At 38.1% G+C, this 18,026-nt stretch overlaps 2 protein-coding genes across 3 annotated transcripts in view; one reads left to right on the forward strand and one right to left on the reverse strand.

The window, feature by feature from the left end:
- adam10a (ADAM metallopeptidase domain 10a) overlaps positions 1-3,658 on the forward strand; it is a 32,071-nt gene extending 28,413 nt beyond the window's left edge. Inside the window, exon 16 of the mRNA XM_039794530.1 lies at positions 228-3,658. Within this exon, the coding sequence (XP_039650464.1) occupies positions 228-331 (104 nt within the window). The 3' untranslated portion in view covers positions 332-3,658. The remainder of the gene's footprint in view (positions 1-227) is intronic.
- A 197-nt stretch (positions 3,659-3,855) lies between these two features.
- lipca (lipase, hepatic a) lies at positions 3,856-15,570 on the reverse strand. Of its 2 annotated transcripts, none has more exons than XM_039794532.1 (9): positions 15,258-15,570; positions 13,039-13,217; positions 12,537-12,716; positions 10,641-10,758; positions 10,284-10,517; positions 8,399-8,641; positions 7,923-8,037; positions 7,261-7,479; positions 3,856-4,670 (listed from the first exon to the last, which is right to left on the reverse strand). In XM_039794532.1, exons 1-9 carry the CDS (start codon positions 15,337-15,339, stop codon positions 4,556-4,558), a joined length of 1,485 nt encoding a protein of 494 aa, XP_039650466.1. In that variant the 5' UTR covers positions 15,340-15,570; the 3' UTR covers positions 3,856-4,555. The 2 variants fall into 2 exon arrangements, with proteins under 2 accessions (XP_039650466.1, XP_039650465.1); XM_039794531.1 differs by having other exon boundaries at positions 13,039-13,223; positions 15,258-15,569.
- Between the last annotated feature and the right edge of the window lie 2,456 nt (positions 15,571-18,026).

Genomic DNA, 18,026 nt, shown 5'->3' on the forward strand with positions numbered 1-18,026 from the left:
AGTGCAGATTTAGACGATCGATGTTACATGTTGATAGACTTTGTTGTTGTTTGTGATGGGGGTCTTGAAATGTGACTATTCTGTTTTAGGATTTCACATGTTATTGCTATGTTTGCCTCATCTTCTGCCGTGGGCACCTTTCTGATGGTGTAGAAAAGGTGCAGCGTTAGTTTCTTGTGTTCATTGTCCTTTTCTTTGAGTCTCACCGAGATGTTGATGTCCTGTAGGTACACTGAAACGGAGGCAGCAGCAAGCAAACCAACAGGCACAGGGCCAGCGCCTCCCCCGTCAGAACAGAGAGAACTATCAAATGGGACAGGTGAGACGCTGAGACGCTGGTCTGCTCTTTGCCTTGGTCTTCCTAGTGCCTACAATGGGAGCACTTCACTCCAAAGAGTTACCTTTACCACCTATTGCAAAATTCAAAGAACTTGCAACTGGATTGATTTCAATGGACAAAGCCCAAAGTGTTTTTTTGGGCCTAACAAACTCACTCAGCACCTCTGCTCTGAGAGCCAGATTAGCAGAGGTTCACACAGCTTTTATAAGAAATAAATAACTTTTCCAAGGAAAGACAGGAGGAGAAATTCACTGATCTGATGTGGTCTTAATCTTTGAATGCTTTTTTTTTTTTTACAAGAATGGAGGTGAGAGAAGCAGCTTTGTGTTAGAGTCACCCTCCTCTGTCCTTCATCTGTGCTACCTTTTTCTTTTCCTGTTCTTCCTCTCTGAAGTGCTGCCATCATCAGCACGATGGCAGGACTGCAAGTCACATAGGTATTTCAATTTTCAATCAAAATCCTGCATTGAGAGGTTGAGTTGGAAGAAAACTAATTTTTTTGCCAATGTTATTAGATTGTTTTAAATCAAAGCACCATCAAAAGCTTGTTATTTCTAAATCATGTTCTTTTAGTGTTTAATTACAGTTGTTTCAGTAGTTTTTTTCTGTTTTAAATTAAATAGATTTTCTTTATGATGAAGATTATTTACTGTTTAATTCACTTTCTCAGGATTAATAAAACAACGGCAAACAAGTGTATTGAGTGGAAAAGTTGGCTGCATGCTTATTTTAGGGTAAAATCCCTCCTGGCTGAAACCTGTACAGAAGGTATGACCCTAGCTGCCGTGGGATGACCGGTTGTATGAAATTAATGTAGATAAATGAACTTAATAAGATTATCGTGTCATCTGTTACCAGATGGAGGGCCTGTGGAGGGGAGGTTGATCATCTGGATATGTATTGTTATTTGGTTTCGCAGCTGTGTTTACATATAGAGATATAGTCTGGGGCTGAAATAAATGGTGAGATAATAGCTTTTTATCAACCTGATTGTATCACACTTTTCTTCTGTCATAGCTGTTTTCCCTGACTTGTTGCTTTGGCACTGATTTTTGACACTGGCACATTTAAAACGACCACTTTGTGCCACAGAGTGCGTCTTCACGTTTAGAGTAAGGATAGTGGAAGCAAAACTTAACTCTGGGGTCAAAGAAGCCTGCCTATAATATGAGAAGTTATTACAGAAAAGAAGTGTCCTCTTGTGATTGTTCTGCCCACATTTTCACTTGTGTTCTGTCCATTTTTTGAATTTCACACACTGGCAGTTGTTTAAGAAATGACACAATCTGTTAAAACCACTCAAAAGCAGTTTGATCCTCTCTGCCACTGTAGCCAGATGAGGAACCTTTCTGGTTTAAATGTGATATTGATTTTACTTGCAGTTCAGATTATTTGTACATTGTTTGTCGTTTAATTTAATCAATTGAGGAAAACTAGAGCTTCTCATTTTAGCGTTGCTTTGTTGCTGCTAACAGACATTTACCAGAGCGAACAATCACTATGTGTCAGCCATCCACCGCTGTTCTGTCTTTTCTTTTCCTGCTGAACGGGATTTTCTCAAGGAACTTTGTTCCCATGTTACAACCTCCTAGTTTGTGTAATTTCATTTAAAATGTGCCTACTCAGAGCAGTGTGACTGAGGTTGGTGTACTATTGTGTATCTGATCTTTACCATGGCTGAAAGCATTCATGAGCTGGCAGTTTTTCTAAGCACCGTGATCAGTTTGGACTGCTGAAATTGGAAATGTATTGGAAAGAATGTGGTTCAGGACTTGGCAATGTTTAATAATCATCTTAAATGTAAGTGATGATTGATATGTCAAAGTCAAATATTACAAACACAAGTTTTCATATTATAAGCCACAATTTGTTTCAGATTTTTTTGCAAGATTATAATTAGTGTTTACTTTGCATAATAATCTTATTTTGCCCGGCTCTAATTTGGCTTAACTTGAGTTTTCAGTCTTCTCCAACCAGATTAAACTTGGGTCAACTTCACTGACAGGTGGATGAGAGTGCAGAAGAGTTACTGGCAGAATATAAAAATATAAATATGTACAGTTTCTTAAAATTATTTTAGGAGGGAACAACTGTGTGGAGCAAAGACAGGCTTATTTTTTTTTCTTACCCTTCCAAAAGAGTTGTATGGAGCACAACTCAGCACTGTTTTCTGTGCAAGGTGTAAGGATGTTGCGTCATCAATCAGATAGATTCTATGCAGAGTATCACATAGCTTAACAGCAAACAAGTTAGCCTCTTCACAGAGAAATGCCTTCAATGTTTTCTCTCAAATGGGTACATGGAATATTCTCTTGTGTTTTCATAACAAAATAGTAACTCATGTGTATGTGTTGCAGCAAAGTTTCTGAACAGAAAAAAATGCAATCCTCTGTTGCTTCTTTTACTGATTTTGTTTGGCTTTCTGGTGCTACTGGTAGTGCTTTTTCTTGGGTCGGAGCTTAAAGTGTATTTTTCATTATCTTGGGCACATTTTAAAGGTGTGTGTGTGTGTGTGTGTGTGTGTGTGTGTGTGTGTGTGTGTGTGTGTGTGTGTGTGAGAGATCATCCTTAACTATTTTTGTAGATATGGTAAGATATGGACAATACTGGGTGTGAGGGGATAATACTTAATGGGAAATGTTTCTGTCTTTCACGTGTTGCTATGTTGTTGAGAAAATGTGCACTCAAATGTAAGTGGTGTAAATGGAGAATGCAAAATGGTAAAGTTTCAGTACTACTGTCTGATTTTAATGTCTCTTGTGTTTTATACAGTGTCTCCGATGGTCTTTTTTTTGTTTTGATTTACTTTGTTCCATTTCCCTTTCTGCTTGAAAATTTGACTAAATTTGCAAAGGTATGTGCAAAAATATAATTTCTTTTGAACTACTTGAAATGCATTAATAAATCAGAGTTGATCAAATGTTTGTTTTCAGTGTTTGTACGTAAAAGCTAGTATTATGATTGTTCAACAGGTTTGAGTGCTTTTTTTCATTACACCATCAAAGTCAAACATTCAGATGTCAGATTTTGGAGCAACAAGATGGTCTGACCTGAGCTTGTGTTTACTCACGGCTCTCTGTGATTAAACCCGCTTCTGAGTTTACAGATGTAAAATCTACCAACCACAAAACAGAAGTGAAGAAGAGTGTATATTTATTGCTCTGGTTCAAGTTTGATTAACAAGTGTATTAATATAATGTTATTGGCATGACTAATGTAGGTTTTTAAATGATGAGATTGATCATTTTACATAACATTTACAAAAAAAATCCTTTGGAATTAACGTCACCAAATGGTCATTAAACGTCTGACTCTGTGTTCCCTGTTTGTTCATTGCCACATATTTCAGACAATTTCAAAATGTTTTTAAACACCGTTAAATTAGTATCAAACTAATACATTGATCACATACAATTTCGAACTTTCCTTGACAACAATGCTCATTCAACATTTAAATTACCAATCTAAGTTCTTAAGGGGGGAAAAAACATTATTTCACGATAATGGCACCAAAAAGGTAGATCATTTCTTCTATTCAGCTAGACACAGAATAGCCGATGTCCGTCTCTGCACAAAAACATTCTTTTCAATTTGCAATTGTGTAGTCATTTCTATCATTATGTACACCTGTCTCGGTCTCTTACTCCATTGTTCCTCTGTAGGGGGTTCATTTTGCAACCAAGAAATAGTTATCATTTTCCTTGAAGTTAACAATACCTGAAGATATACAAATTATCCCCATAGAGTCGGTATACGTCCCAGCATATAATACAGCAGATTTAAAGGTAAGTCAACATTGTATCTTGGGAATTATCTAATTGTAAGGTTTTATAAATTTTGGATATATGCTTTTTTTCCACAATTTTCTGTACTGTAAATAAAGTACCATTCCACGCCTGTTGGAGGTCCATTGATTGCTTCCCATTCGCTGAGTCATGACATAATGCCTTATTCGAAAGTATCTAAACAGGTCTTTTGAAGGCAACTCAAAACATTGCTGCAACTGTGCCAAAGATTTCAAATGATCTCCTTCCGATAATTAATTAATGGTAGCCAGGCCCGACTCCAGCCACCTTTTAAATATACATGTAATTTTTTAATTTATTGCCTAAATCTGTGCGCCTTCACTTTGAGGAGTTTACAGACTTTGATCCAGTTGTGAACTTCCAGGCCATCCATCAGAGATCTTCAGATTAAGGAACCCACAGGACTCTATTAGTTGTGCGGTCTTCTGTGCTGTTTTGATGTGTCTTCTTTACAGCGCACAAACACTTTATCTTGCGACACTTCAACACGCTGCCCATCATTTGTCGTGGCACAAAAAAATGTCCTACAAAACAGAAACAATGTAGTTGACATGGTGCTGTTAGTGGTGGAATGTAACTAAGCACATTTATTCAAGTACTGTACTTAAAGGTCTCATGGAATGAACATTTCACTTTGAGTTTTTTTTTTAACATGAGTTCCCCCAGCCTGCCTATGGTCCCCCAGTGGCTAGAAATGGTGATAGGTGTAAACCGAGCCCTGGGTATCCTGCTCTGCCTTTGAGAAAATGAAAGCTCAGATGGGCCGATCTGGAAGGAGCAAGGTTACCTCCCCTTTCTCTGCTTTGCCCGCCCAGAGAATTTGGCCCACCCATGAGAGAGAGAGAGAGACATCATGGCTTTCAAACGAGAAAAGTGGCAGTTGGTCAAGGCCACACCCCCACTCTCCACCTAGCCCCTCCCTCTCTCCTCCTCAATAGCTACAGACACAGAAATGGCACATCCTAAGGAAAGCTCATTGTGGGACTGGCTCTAGTGGCTGTAATTCTGCACCAAGGCTGAATTTTGGGAAAGAGACTTCAGATACAGTATTAGGGGACCACTAAGGTCTATAGAAAAGCATCCAAAGAGCACCATATCATGGGACCTTTAAGTACAAATTTGAGGTACTTGTACTTTACTTGAGACTTTTCTTTTCATACCACTTTCTACTTCTCCGCTTCATTTCAGAGAGAAATATTGTACTTTTTACTCCACTACATTAATATTACTAGTTACTTTACAACTTAAGATTTTTGCACACAAAACACAGCTGAAATGATTAGACGATTAAACACATAGTTGGTTGAAAGAACTGTTTTGATCGTTTCCAGTTTCTAAAGTGTGAGGATTTTTCTGCATTGAGTACTTTTACTTTTAATACGTTTAATAAATTTTCCTGATGATACTTGCGTAACATTTTCAATACAGGACTTTTACTTGTAAGATAGTGTTTTTACAGTGTGGTGTTACTACTTTTACTTAAGTAAAGGATCTGAATACTTCCTCCACCACTGGCTGTGTGAACAGTGAAGTGTAGCAGAGAGCGGTCAGTCCATCATGATGAATGAGTCTGGTTCTTTGTGTGCAAAACAATCCACTAGGTGGCGTCAAAAGTCTGTGATGGTGTAAATGTAGAAGGTTTTTTCTGCTGTCAGGACTGGGACACTGCAACATGTTATTGGATCTGCAAATGAGTAGCCTACATTTATTTGTCCAATGTGTATTTTATGTAATTAGTAAGATATATAACTTGATAAAACATGATATGAAAGCTACTTTAAATATATACATTTAATCAGTGGTGCAATGTAACTAAGTACATTTACTCAAGTACTGTACTTAAGTACAATTTTGAAGTACTTGAATAGTTCCATTTTGTGCTACTTTATACTTCTACTTTACATTTTGGAGGCAAAATTGTATTTTTTACTCCACTACATTTATTTGATAACTTTAGTTACTTTTCAGAATTTGATTATTAATACAAAATATAATCAAATATCAATAATTTATGTGTTTTTAAGCTACCCAGCAGTATATAAAGTAATTAAAATAATCCTCACCTTTACCATCTGCAACATTAAAGTCATTCAGTAATATAAAATAGATGAATTTGAAATGGGCCATTGTGCATAATTATACTTTTACTTTTGGTACTTAAAGTTTATTTTGATGCTAATTTGATGCTAGGACTTTCACTTGTAACAGAGTATATTTCACAATATAGTATTGCTACTTTCACTTAAGTCAAAGATCTGAATACTTCTACCACTGCATTTAATAGTAATACTCAGGTAGTAATAATCCTCTAATACTACAGTACAGTGCATTTACTTATTTACTAAGTACAGTTTTAATATACTTCTCTTGACTCTTTCCATTCGAAGGTACTCTATACATCTGCTCCACTACATCTCATAATAGTAATATAGTGCTTTTTCCTCCACTACATGTATATGACGGCTAGTTACTTTGCAGAGTAAGATTGTTCATACAAAAAGTATGACCGGCTTCTAAAATATGATGCACAACCATCTCTTCAAAGCAGTTAGCTACTATAAAAGATGAAAAGAACATTTTTTAATGTTGCTTGTATTTGGTGTTTGTAGTATTTATTAATCCATTACTAATTGATGGATTATATAAAAAGAAAGTAGAAACAACCTGAGATACTGCCCCAATTAGGACAAGCAGACAACATTTGGGGAATAAAGCATGGCATGTTGCAGAAGAGCTGTGCAATGTGTTTAATTTAGATGAACTTCTGTCTAAGCGCCTACTGGTCTGCACTTTGCTGTGTGTGCACTCTCAAAAAAGAAAATGATATATTAAACTACCAAAACTATATAAATTCATGAAAATTACCTCAATTTTTTACCAGCTACGACATTTAAATGCTGCAGCTTACATCTTAATGCAACAGTATGGAATATATTATATACGGTGAAAATCTGAAAGGGGCCATTCTGCATTAAGGCTACTTTGACTTTTGATAGTTTTTTACTTTTTGTTGATACTTCTGAACCTGTGCATTTTTTCAACGTAGTGCATAATGTAATGAACTTCTAGAACTGTACATTGACGTATTGCTACTTTAAAATGCTAGAGCTGTACCTCTCCTGCGTCTCTCCTGCTTTGACGCTGATCTTGCCCACAGTCAGCAGTGGGTTTCTCTCCCGGCCACCCCAGGGAATGATGTTCTGCATCCGGTTCCACACGTTCTTCCACAGAGCCGATCCCTCCCAGCGCAATTTGAGCAACATCAGATCCCCTAAGTCTCTGTCCAGGGTGATCAGGAAGTTGTAGGTCTTATTACCTGAAATCCTTTCAGTGCTGTTAGAGTTTAAAAAGGAAGACACAAAAACAAGACAAGAGTAAGATTATTACAGCAGAGAACATCTTGCAACAGGCTGTCACATTTCTTTATTAGAAAACAATGCGATGGTCTGCAACTAAAGCAGGAGAGTACTTGAGATTTTCTCTTCTCATACTGGTTTGCCTATAGGCTCTTCGGTACACAGAACAAGAAGGATAACACAGTTAGTGAATAGTGTCTTTTGAGTAAATTATTCACTCCATCATCCCCATTTATAGTTCTCTTTCATGCAGCAGCTCCAGTTGTTTCCATGTGTCAGCTGCTCTCCCTAACTTGCTTTCTTTCTTTATAGAGCTGAGCGCACAGCTGCATATTGCATGTGTCAAAGACCGAGTACACCGAGCATAGATGTGATGTAAAGTAAGCCTGTTGGGAGGTGGTACAGTGGTACAGTACTCACATGGTAATGGGTAGCTCTCCGCTCTCCTCCTTTGTTCCAGTGAGGGAGATGGTGAGAAGGGGCTCGATCCCCTCCATCTGGTTGACAAACTGGATCCTGAACTGATAATGGTAGACTGCAGCGAAGGAACCAGAAACAAAAGAAGAAGAAGAGATGAAGACAGAAAAGCCAACATAAAATATCTATTGGTAGTTTTGGTATTTTCATGGGATTTGTAGAAGGAAAATATAGTACATCACCAGAGTTAATTGAATATTAAATATGATGATATAATTATTTGGCTTAAAACAAATTCTAAAATATGTAATCAGCTTGTGCTTCCATCTCAGATGATCAGTCTAGACTATATCTATAGGCTACAGTATTGTGGAATCCTTGAATTTCCATTAAAGACACGCAGCACTGTTGGTCTATAAACTTATATACTGTAAATGTATCTTATCTGTTTGGTTGAAATGAAAAGGACGACCACATACGTTTGTAAGGCATCCGAGAGCGTGTTTTCAGGTAGAGCCTCTTGCTGGTGCCACTACGAACCTTCTTGATATTGTAGCCCAGTGTGTTGCAACGATTCTTCCGACAGTCCAGACAGACGCCTTTGTCAAAAGCACTTGTGTCACTGCACCTGTAGGCCATGCTCTGCTTGTCTTTATTCTGCACAGAGTCAATGAATAGATGGACGGACCGCTCATGTGCACATTTTACTGTCTGCTCGAAACCTATGGGAGGAAGTAAAATTGATGGAGCACATTTAAAAGGGAGACATTGATTATGTTTTTTGTTTTTTTAAACAACCTTGATCTGCTTTTCCCCACATCATCTCCACACAAAAAAAAATCTCTTGTGGATTGAGAGGCTTTGGAGTACCTTAATCATAGTGCCTGACCATTATCTGTGGATTGATTTCATTATCACCAAAGCCTGACATCTGTCAGACTGTCCTTCTGACACATCTCCTGAAAGCATCTCATTATGTCTGATGCTGGTCTGCTCTGAAGGCCTTTTCTCTGAGGAGACTCTTGTAGCCTGGAGGCAGCTCAGCTCAGAGGGATGGACAGAGCGGAGGAAGGCACATGTTGCTAATTAACTCCCGAGGATGACAGATGCTTTAATGTGGCTCTCACTGTCATATTATGCGGATGTGTTTTGGATTGAGGAGCACCATAAATCCCAGAGCCATTTGTGTTAGACTGGAGGGAATACATTTCATCTGCCTGAACACAGAATGAGAAACTGTCAACAAGCAAAAAAAAGAATTGGTGCCCAAGATATTCCTTCTGAACCAATGTTTTATGGTGGCAAGACCAATTAAGAAGAAAAAAAATGTTATGATAGAGCAGAGGAAGATGCAAACCAGTAAGCGGTTAAGCAGCAGAACACATTGTTCTGATTTGAGTTCTGCATTTTCTTCACAGATGCAGGCTTGTAAATGCCACACAGGGGTACCAGAAAAATGAATGGACCAAATAAGAGCAGAGCACTCTTAAATCTCACAAACAAACACCCAGACCTTAAAAACACAAAATTGTGTCCCTGAAAAAGTAACTGTAATAGTGTTTGGTCAGGATTTCTTTCAGAAAAGATGGGGAAATGTTTAAATATTTAGGTTTAGTCTTATCACAATGTTCTTTTTAAGATGGCATGCCAAAATCAATGCAATCTAAATGTCTTTTTCAAGGTACCTAAATCTCTAAATGTTCCACTCCTGTTCTGCATGACTTTTTCTAAAGCCAGAACTGTAACAGTGGGTTACAATATAAATTTGTCAATTGGGAGATCAACTTGCTAGATTGCCAGTAATTGTGCAAAGTTCCCAGAGGTTGAATACTGATGTTTCTGGTACCTGTTCTTACGCCACCATCAGGCAAAAATGTGTACTTTTACACAAGTAATATCAAATCGTAAAATTTACTCATGACATTTGTAAGCTTTCTCCTGTCACCATCCTTAACTCAAACAGTCAGCGTTCTACTAAAGATATTGCAAAACTAATGGCTGACTTTTCAAGAGACACCCTGACCTTTTTATAGCATCACCATGAGGCCAAATTTGAACACAAGAAATATAACATCATGAACATTTCGAGCATATTCATTGTCCCCAGAAGATACATTTTTTTTGTTTTCACAGGTTTTAGGGCCTTTCCTTTAACCTCACTAATGCAATAAAAAGAGCAGGTAGTTCTTTCAGTTCAACACTTTGGTATTTTAGGGTGTAATAAACTCACAAACTCATAAACTAAAAAAAATTGTTGCAGAGCTTTACATTTTTTTTATCCCAAGAGGACTATTTTATAAGTACATATATATTAATTTATATATTTTTATTTTCTAAGGTGTTGTAGTGTGTTCTTTATCATACCGAGGAGTCCATACTGGCTTATGTGCTCGTAAATGCTATGCAGGTCACATCCTGGTTGGAAGTCTCCTCCGTTGGGGTAAAAGTCATAATGTGCCACAGCTTGCTTGATGCCCACACTGAGGCCCAAATGTTTCTTGGTGAAGGTGTGGATGGCATCCACAAATTCAGCATCATCAGGGGACAGTCTGTCTGTGGGAGACATGCCTTCAAACAGTGGCCCCGCTGGATCGAGACCTGGACAGACACAATATGCAATCAAGAACCGTAATGTAATGTATACTTTTGCTAACTATATTCATTTTTTCCCAGCAGATTTAGAAAGTACAATTATTACCCTAACCCAGTCGAAAAACTCACCAGTAATTCTTCCAATTTTCTCCGAACCTTCCAGATAGCTTCCAGCAAATCCAGAGATGTGAGCGCCAAGGCTGTAGCCAATCAAATGAACCTTTCTAACTGGGTACTGGTAGTGTATCTGTTGGGGTTTATTACAGGTATATTATGACATCTTAATTCTAGTAGCTGCATGGTGTTTTAGGCTGCATCTTCAGTATACAGTGCCTTGCGAAAGTATTCGGCCCCTTGAACTTTTCGACCTTTTGCCACATTTCAGGCCTCAAACATAAAGATATAAAACTGTAATTTTTTGTGAAGAATCAACAACAAGTGGGACACAATCATGAAGTGGAACGAAATTTATTGGATATTTCAAACCTTTTAAACAAATAAAAAACTGAAATATTGAAGTGCAAAATTATTCAGCCCCCTTAAGTTAATACTTTGTAGCGCCACCTTTTGCTGCGATTACAGCTGTAAAGTCGCTTGGGGTATGTCTCTATCAGTTTTGCACATCGAGACTGACATTTTTGCCCATTCCTCCTTGCAAAACAGCTCGAGCTCAGTGAGGTTGGATGGAGAGCGTTTGTGAACAGCAGTTTTCAGTTCTTTCCACAGATTCTCCGATTGGATTCAGGTCTGGACTTTGACTTGGCCATTCTAACACCTGGATATGTTTATTTGTGAACCATTCCATTGTAGATTTTTGCTTTTATGTTTTGGATCATTGTCTTGTTGGAAGACAAATCTCCGTCCGAGTCTCAGGTCTTTTGCAGACTCCATCAGGTTTTCTTCCAGAATGGTCCTGTATTTGGCTCCATCTATCTTCCCATCAATTTTAACCATCTTCCCTGTCCCTGCTGAAGAAAAGCAGGCCCAAACCATGATGCTGCCACCACCATGTTTGACAGTGGGGATGGTGTGTTCAGGGTGATGAGCTGTGTTGCTTTTTACGCCAAACATAACGTTTTGCATTGTTGCCAAAAAGTTCGATTTTGGTTTCATCTGACCACAGCACCTTCTTCCACATGTTTGGTGTGTCTCCCAGGTGGCTTTTGGCAAACTTTAAACGACACTTTTACGGATATCTTTAAGAAATGGCTTTCTTCTTGCCACTCTTCCATAAAGGCCAGATTTGTGCAGTATACGACTGATTGTTGTCCTATGGACAGAGTCTCCCACCTCAGCTGTAGATCTCTGCAGTTCATCCAGAGTGATCATGGGCCTCTTGGCTGCATCTCTGATCAGTCTTCTCATTGTATGAGCTGAAAGTTTAGAGGGACGGCCGGGTCTTCGTAGATTTGTAGTGGTCTGATACTCCTTCCATTTCAATATTATCACTTGCACAGTGCTCCTTGGGATGTTTAAAGCTTGGGAAATCTTTTTGTATCCAAATCCGGCTTTAAACTTCTCCACAACAGTATCTCGGACCTGCCTGGTGTGTTCCTTGTTCTTCATGATGCTCTCTGCGCTTTACACGGACCTCTGAGACTATCACAGAGCAGGTGCATTTATACGGAGACTTGATTACACACAGCTGGATTCTATTTATCATCATTAGTCATTTAGGTCAACATTGGATCATTCAGAGATCCTCACTGAACTTCTGGAGAGTTTGCTGCACTGAAAGTAAGGGGGCTGAATAATTTTGCGCACGACTTTTTCAGTTTTTATTTGTTAAAAAGTTTGAAATAGCCAATGAATTTGAACACTTTCATAATTGGGGCCACTGGTAGTGTATCTGTTGGTGCTAAATTACAGGTTTTTATACATCTTTATTCTTGTAGGCCTGAAATGTGGCAAAGGTTTAAGGCCGCATACTTCAGTATAGAAATGCACCAATATCACATTTTACTCTATTATATATATATTGACTCTGAAAATGAAGTGGCCTTCAGTAGAGAAATTTCCCCTGACCTGAAGTGACTGCAGCAGGTGAGCTATGTCTTTTCCAACAGTGCGGGTGCTCTGTGCAGCTGTGGCATAGTGCTGTTGAGCCAGGGACAGCCAGTCGGTAATCACCACGTTGATGTCTATTAGATTTGTCTTCAGGGTTGTGGCTAACCTGAACACCCAGCCCTCCATCATACCATCCACCTTAGAAATAAACAAGACACAGTATAACTCCGAATTATAAACCTTATCCATTTTAACTGCACCCAGTGATGTGAAAGAAAGTTAAAACATTGATGTGTAACTTAATTGACCTCAGTTTTAATTGACCTCAAAGTCTTTGCAGGCGTTTCAGAGAGTTTCTGCGTGCTTACTTTATGTTTTGTGATTTCAGTGTATCTCAGGGATTTATATGCAACATTTACATCTGGAAATATGCCAGCAGCAATTCCTCCATACTGGCCCAAGTTCCATGTTTTGTATGCAGTGGTTCAAGTCAGTGAAGTGGAAGAAAAGTTGACCTTACCGACCACCCGTGAGTGATGATGATGAGGGGATTACTGCTGTTGAAGCCACAGGAGGTGAGAGTGTGCAGCTGCAGAGGGTTCAGTATGCAGTTGTCTTCACCTTCTAAAAACATCCTGAAGACTGAACTGCTGACATATGGCTCTTTCATCCTCCGGACTACCCTCTGCTCTGTGTCCACTGCACCTTGGAAATCAAACAGCAGAAGAGTTATCTGTTTGTTCTTTACTCTGCATATCAGAACATGCTGAGGTACTGGATGTGTTTACTTTGAGGTGAATGATTACAAATAACGCATGTCAATTTACTTTATCTGTCCACTCGAGAGCAGAAGAAATGTTTTAATTTATGTATTGATACAATTATCTGAGAGTTAACAGGAAGACAATTCCTTTTGGGGCCCATTTGGACTGCAGGCTGACTAACGCCCTTTCAAAAGCACTTTGCTGTGTTTCCAGGTCCTGCATTCATCTTTGGCAGATGCACACAGATAACACTTCACAAGAAGTCCCATCAAGTGAATCTCTGCCAGACTTTCCTCGTAATTTCTTATATAAACTCCTCCTCCCTTAACATGTTTAAAACCACAGGGCCACAGTCACTCACACACTTTATAGATCCTTCTCCAAAGAAATCTATCATTACATTTCCTTTATGGTTCGTCATTCATTCATATCCAGCATATTTATTATTCTAACATTTTAATGTTAATAATTCCAGAAACCCAGGCGCCTAAATGCTCAGTGATACAGTTGACATCCGATGAGCTCTGGTTGCTGATATGATGGAAACATTTCCACAGTAAAAAGTAATGAAAAGTAATTATCCATCCATCATTCATCATCCACCCCTCGGCACATTAAATCCCACATTTTCCTTGGTGTGTCTCTTCCCTATTATGGCTGTTTATCTATAAGAACACGGGGAGCAATTAAAAACAGTCTGACTCATTAGTAACAGAGCGCAAATGTGTACTTTATAAATCTCAGGCTGTAATTAGTTTAAAACGGTTTCTACAATAATGTTGAAGGATTTAAAAAACAAAAAGCTGCAGCAGTGTTTGCATGCACTGTGGCCTAGAGACAGACTTACTCTCGGCTATATTATGTGTTAATTCACCATATCAAATGATTATTTTACAATTATTGTGAACAAACGCAGCAACAAACAGTTTAAGCAGATTTAAGAAAAAAAATGCCAATATATAAGAAACTATAAATAAGACAGCTAGTGCCCAGCAATATTTCCCAACTGTGTGGTTGTTGTATCCCAAAGGAATAAAATGTCTATGCTGTATTCTCTATATTTTCAGCAACAGCCACCATAATGTATAGTGGTGTAACAATCAATTCACCATTCAATTAAAAACATTAATGGTGTCACAATTCAAAAATATTTTCAATACAGAATACAACAAGTGCCGAATTCCATTTCCATTCCAGTTGTTTAAAAGATAAAAAAAAATTGAGACTGCAGAATTGTCAGTGTAGTTTTGCCTGACCCCAAAAAGTATTAGCAAACAAATTGTAAGTGCAAGTGTTTTGCAATCTAACAGGAACAAGATGTGAAGAAATCTGGAAATAAGCTCAGCTTGACACACAGCTCTGTGTTGTTCAGTAGAACAGGAGAACTGCAGGGCTGTGGCGCTCTGAGGTTCCAGCTGGAGGCTTCATCTTTACAAACACAAACCCAAACACACACAGATGTTTATTTTAAATTCTAGAGTAGAGAACATCCCAACATTTCCAGCAATACATTTTGGTAACATGCGTGTAAAATGATTCACAATACAACTTGGATATTCCGTGTCAGGTAATGGTTAAGCTGTAAAACATTGATGTCTTATCGTAAATACTTCACTCAGCATCATAAAGTTTCAGATAAGGAATATACAATATTTTTACAGTACATTTATTATCACTGTAAATTGTGAATTTAAATAAACTTCTGGGAAAATATGGGAGAAAAATAAATCCAGTTTTAAAGGTAAAATAAACTATTTTTAAACTGCCGTCTGAAAACTGTCACCAGGAGCTTGATATTGCATACATAATTTGTTGCTTCGAATATGTGAACTGACAGTATGACATGACTGATTGGGAGTTGTACAACGGTACAAATACAAATATTTAGGGTGTCCATTAATAAAGGCAGTTGAACCTATGCAACCAATGTCTTTTAACACACTTTTTTGGGATCATTTAAACACATTTCACTCACCTGCTCTGTTTTCTTTGATTTTCTTCCCCTCATTGAGGTGATACGTTAGCAGCAAACAGCACAGGATTTTGACCACAGACATGGTGTCGCGCAGACACTTTGGTAATTCCTTTGAACCAACACTTCTATCACAGGTGATGCTTCAAATCTTTAGTGGGGGAAATAGACGTTGTGTACAGTCTGGTGGTGAGATCCTTTAGTCTGCAGGTCTAGAAGCTCTTTTAAAGAAGCCTCATTTCTGTCAGAGTTGTAAACACATGGTACACTGTACTGTACAGAAATAGAGGGAAACCAGGCGTGTGAATGGTTCATGGTTAAGGGGAGATTTGGTCCTATCCTGACCAGCTGGGGGCTGGGCCTTGTTGATCGAACACATTGTGAAAGAGCAAAGGTATGAACGGGAAAGGGGATCTTGTGCACTGATAGTGACTGAGAGGAATGACCCCAGAGATCCTTCATTCAGACCCTCTCCATGTTCCACCAATATGTGCAAGAACTGTCCTTATGTATGTAGTTTTTAGAGAACTACCAGTTTTAAGCCAAAATGTAGTCGCTGGAAAAAACATGAGTGACTAAAGACGTCCAAAAATTAGATGTGGAATTTTCCTGCATTGCTGCAATACATGTTTGAACAGGTGAGTAATAGGACTTCATGTAGGCCTACCCCGTGTACTGAGTCTAACAACAGATTGTCTTTAGAGGTTATATTGTTTTATATTTAATGATGCAACAAAATAAATTATTATCTAGATTAGATTTCAGCATGTTATTTCAGGAGATTATTGATCAAACCAAGACCAAATCTCATTCCTTATTGTAATGTCTGTGGTGTTTTTAAACCAGGGAGTTAAATGTTACATGTAGCCTTACTATCACATTTTCACTAGACTGTTTTCAAGTATTAGTTTGTCCCAGCTAGGTAAATGATGTGAGTAAACACAGTACACAAACAAGGTTGATGGTCACACAATGGTCATGGAGACCCTGACATACTGATGCAAGTCTGGAATTTAGGCTACACACTTTTTCTTTTTCAACTCTTTAACTTAAACCTTTTTTTAAACAATTTTGAAAAACAATCTTCAATATTCTGTCTTTCTAAATAACTAAATACACTGATACTACGTTGCCTCAGTGCTGGGCTCCAACAGTTTAAACTTATAAAAGAAAATACACCCATAGGAGCATTTCATATATTAATCCCCCTAACAGTGGCAGGAAATCCGACCCACAGGAGCGTTTTCCATCCTCATATCTAAATGTAATGGTCGCGGTTTTGAACAGGTTATGTTGTAATACGGTTGCAGTTTGGTTACTTTAGGCACAAAAACTACTTAGTTACGTTTAGAAAAAAATTTGTGGTTTGGGGGTTACAGTCTATGTTTAAAATCAGTAGGCCACACAGAAACAGTTTAGAACCATAGACTGTAAAACGTAGTTTAGAACTAGTGATAGAGAATCTTTGGCCTACATTTGTTATGTTACTTTACTTCCGGTTACCCGAGTGACGCAGAACGTGACATAGTCTGTTTGTTCCGTAAAGTAAAAAAAACTCATGGTTTACTTTTATTTTCCACTGACGGGTCACAAACCCAGGTCTCCTGAGTGAAAGCCCTGGATATACCATGCATATATTATATTAATTTACACTCACTTTGTCAGTTTACTTCCTGCTTTGCTCCCATCATAACAATGTCCACTAGAGGGCGCCATCACTATAAACGTAAATTGGTCGTGATTGCTGCATTAATCGACTGATGGGGTCGTTTTTCAGGGAAGACAGTCTCAAATGTCCCATTGACACTAATCTCAGATTATTGAATTCATAACTCATGCTGTTTAAATTGGTTTGTCCCAATCAAACGTTTCTGAGACTCAATATTTAAATACAGTCAGTGACTGCATGTGGCGTCATTATTAACTCAGGCTGTTCCATTTAACAGCATGCTTATGAGTTCTTATATCAGCTTTTATGATAAAAGGTAATATTTGTTATCCAGCTGCTTTAAATGCATTTACACCAACATTTTTTTTTTTATCCGAAAGGGCTTTGAATTACTAGATTTTTAATTTGAGATGTATTTATGAATTATGCCAGTAAATAATCAGATTAGTATTCACTAGAGCTGGGCTAGTATTCACTAGAGCTGGGCAATATATCGATATTATATCGATATCGTGATATGAGACTACATATCATCTTAGATTTTGGATATCGTAATATGACATAAGTGTTGTCTTTTCCTGGTTTAAAGGCTGCATTACAGTAAAGTGATGTCATTTTCTGAACTTACCAGACTGTTGTAACTGTTATATTATTTGCCTTTACCCAGTTAGTCATTATATCCACATTACTGATTATTATTTATCAAAAATCTCATTGTGTAAATATTTTTTGAAAGCACTAGTCAACACTACAATATTGTTGCGGTATCGATATCAATGTATTTGGTCAAAAATATTGTGATATTTGATTTTCTCCATATCGCCCAGCCCTAGTATTCACACACACAGACACACACACACACACACACACACACACACACACACACACACACACACACACACACACACACACACACACACACACACACACACACACACACACACACACACACACACAGTTTCTGCTCAGACTTCAGTGAGTTTCCAGTGAGTGAGTTTAACCAGTTCAGACAAAAAAAATACTAATAGGCCACTATAAAGAATGAGAATTAATCAAGGCTGCTACAAAAACACAACTCTTTTTTAGATTAAGGACAAAATAAC

The sequence above is a fragment of the Perca fluviatilis genome, chromosome 3 (genome assembly GCF_010015445.1).
Source record: "Perca fluviatilis chromosome 3, GENO_Pfluv_1.0, whole genome shotgun sequence".
Lineage (NCBI taxonomy): Eukaryota > Metazoa > Chordata > Actinopteri > Perciformes > Percidae > Perca > Perca fluviatilis.